Genomic DNA, 2,814 nt, shown 5'->3' on the forward strand with positions numbered 1-2,814 from the left:
GGCTAATTTTTTGCATTTTTAGTAGGGATGGGGTTTCACCGTGTTAGCCAGGGATGATCTCTATCTCCTGACCTTGTGATCTGCCCACCTCAGCCTCCCAAAGTGCTGGGATTACAGGCGTGAGCCACCACGCCCGGCCTAATTTTGTATTTTTAATAGAGACAGTGTTTCTCCACATTGGTCAGGCTGGTCGCGAACTCCTGACCTCAGGTGATCCGCCTGTCTTGGCCTCCCAAAGTGCTGAGATTACAGGTGTGAGCCACCGTGCCCGGCCAATACTCCTTTTTAAATGAACTTAGAATGGACATTTTTCCCAACATGTCATTTTGATTCTGACCTTTTCCACCTCCTTTTATTCTCATAAAATGATGCTAAATACTAAGGTCTTAATTACCTCACATAATACAAGATTTCATTAAAAAGAAAATGAGAAAAAGAGGGGAAATTAAAAAATCACTAATCGGGGAGTAATTAACAAAAACATAAATTTTTCACTTATACATCACACCTAAGCATCTCACTTCAGTCACAATCTGAGAAAGTCTAATTTTTTTCCCATAAAACTCCGAAAACACAGAAGTCCCAGAGTGGGAGAGTTCCTAAAACAATGAGACAAAATTAAGAACAGTATGGGCATATGATGGAAGATGTGCCCACAGACACACCTTTGTCCACATCCAGAGCATCGCAAAGGTTTTAAAACCACATCATTCATAGCCCCATCCTCCAATGAACCTGGAAGTACGCCTTCATGTATGCATTCCAGGCAACAAATTCAGAACTTCACCCTCAAAAACTTCACATTATCTTCTAATCAAATCCAGGAGAGACCTAGAAGCTATTAATGCCTACCTCTTATACTCTGCATTCTTCCTTTCTTTAGGAATGTCGAATAATTGGTCAAAGATGGACAGGTATGTGATATAATCCAGCTTCTTCAAAGAGGGAAGAAATGACAAGAAATTCAGTTAGGTATTTATACTGTAACAACTTACAATATAATCTCCAATAAGTGAGATCAAAATTGAATGTTTTCTAACAAAGTAACAAGGGCTGGCTAATTTTTGTTTTTTTCCTGCTTTCCCATCATTCAATCCTACTACAATTGGAGTGTTAATTTCACTGGACTGAAGAAAAATATCAGACATAATTAACTTTATAAAATAAACATCAAGTTAATGAACATTAAACTAAAAGAAACATTTGTTGATTATTACCTAACGCTAGGGTCTTGGTTAAAGACTCTGACATCCTAAAACAAGGTCCTCAAAGGTGCCATTTGTTCACGCAAGTAACTACTTATTGAGCATCTTTGTACCAAGTATGGGGTACAGAAGACAACAAAACAGGCAAGGGACCTGACTTGCCCACATGGAACTTGAAGTTTGGTCACTGCACTTCTGGAACATTTCCTCACAACTCCATGAGGAATCTAATCACGTATATCCTTGTGATCCTTTTGAGATTGCCATATTAAACCTCATCTCGTCCTAAGCTATTTTTTTTTTTTTGAGACAGAGTTTGGCTCTTACTGCCCCAACTGGAGTGCAATGGCATGATCTCGGCTCACTGCAACCTCCACCTCCCAGGTTCAAGCGATTCTCCTGCCTCAGCCTCCTGAGTAGCTGGGATTGTAAGCATGCGCCATCACGCCTGGCTAATTTTTTCTATTTTTAGTAGAGACAGGGTTTCTGCATGTTGGTCAGGCTGGTCTTGAACACCCAACCTCAGGTGATCCACCCGCCTTGGCCTACCAAAGGGCTGGGGTTACAGGTGTGAGCCACTGCGCCCAGCCGGTGATAAGATATTTTTAAACATCTTTAAGAAAAGACATTAAATAGCTTTTTGCTGACAGAAATATCACGTTGTTGTGTCTTTCATGTACCTAGTATTGTTTGCGTCTAAACCAGGGACACCTAGAAGAAAACATAAATCTAGGTGGGCACAGTGGCTCATGCCTGTAATCCCAAGGCTTTGAGAAGCTGAGGCAGGAGGATTGATTGAGTTCAGGAGTCCAAGACCAGCCTGGGACAACATGGTGAAACCCTATTTCTTTTTGTTTTTTTTTTTGGAGACAGAGTCTCGCTGGGTCGCCCAGGCCGGAGTACAGTGGCGCCATCTTGGCTCACTGCAAGCTCCGCCTCCCAGGCTCACGCCAATTCTCCCGCCTTAGCCTCCCGAGTAACTGGGACTACAGGCGCCCACCACCACGCCCAGCTAATTTTTTGTAGTTTTAGTAGAGATGGGGTTTCACCATGTTAGCCAGGATGGTCTCCAACTCCTGACCTCGTGATCCGCCCACCTCGGCCTCCCAAAGTGCTGGGATTACAGGTGTGAGCCACCACGCCTGGCCAGTGAAACCCTATTTCTACAAAAAAAAATTTTTTTTTTGGATGGAGTTTTGCTCTTGTTGCTCTGGCTGTGGTGCAATGGCGCAATCTCGGCTCACCGCAACCTCCGCCTCCTGGGTTCAAGTGATTCTCCTGCCTCAGCCTCCTGAGTAGCTAGGATTACAGGCATGTGCCACCATGCCCAGCTAATTTTGTATTTTTAGTAGAGACAGGGTTTCTCCACGTTGGTCAGGCTGGTCTTGAACTCCCGACCCCAGGTGATCTGCCTGCCTTGGCCTCCCAAAGTGCTGGGATTACAGGTGTGAGTGACTGTGTCCAGCCAGGAAAATGGTATTTATTAAAAAAAAAAAAAAAAATTTAAAGAAATCTTATGTAAGGCTGGGTGCAATGGCTCACGTCTATAATCCCAACACTTTGTAAGGCCAAGGCAGGCGGATTGCTTGAGCTCAGGAGTTTGAGACCA

General features: G+C 43.6%; 1 protein-coding gene across 1 annotated transcript in view; it reads right to left on the reverse strand.

Moving 5' to 3' along the window:
* The window catches only part of SF3A3 (splicing factor 3a, subunit 3, 60kDa), a 47,521-nt gene that overhangs the window by 32,210 nt on the left and 12,497 nt on the right, over window positions 1–2,814 (reverse strand). The window contains exon 8 of the mRNA XM_011969515.1: window positions 853–935. Within this exon, the coding sequence (XP_011824905.1) occupies window positions 853–935 (83 nt within the window). The remainder of the gene's footprint in view (window positions 1–852; window positions 936–2,814) is intronic.

The sequence above is a fragment of the Mandrillus leucophaeus genome, unplaced genomic scaffold (genome assembly GCF_000951045.1).
Source record: "Mandrillus leucophaeus isolate KB7577 unplaced genomic scaffold, Mleu.le_1.0 Scaffold895, whole genome shotgun sequence".
Taxonomy (NCBI): Eukaryota; Metazoa; Chordata; class Mammalia; order Primates; family Cercopithecidae; genus Mandrillus; species Mandrillus leucophaeus.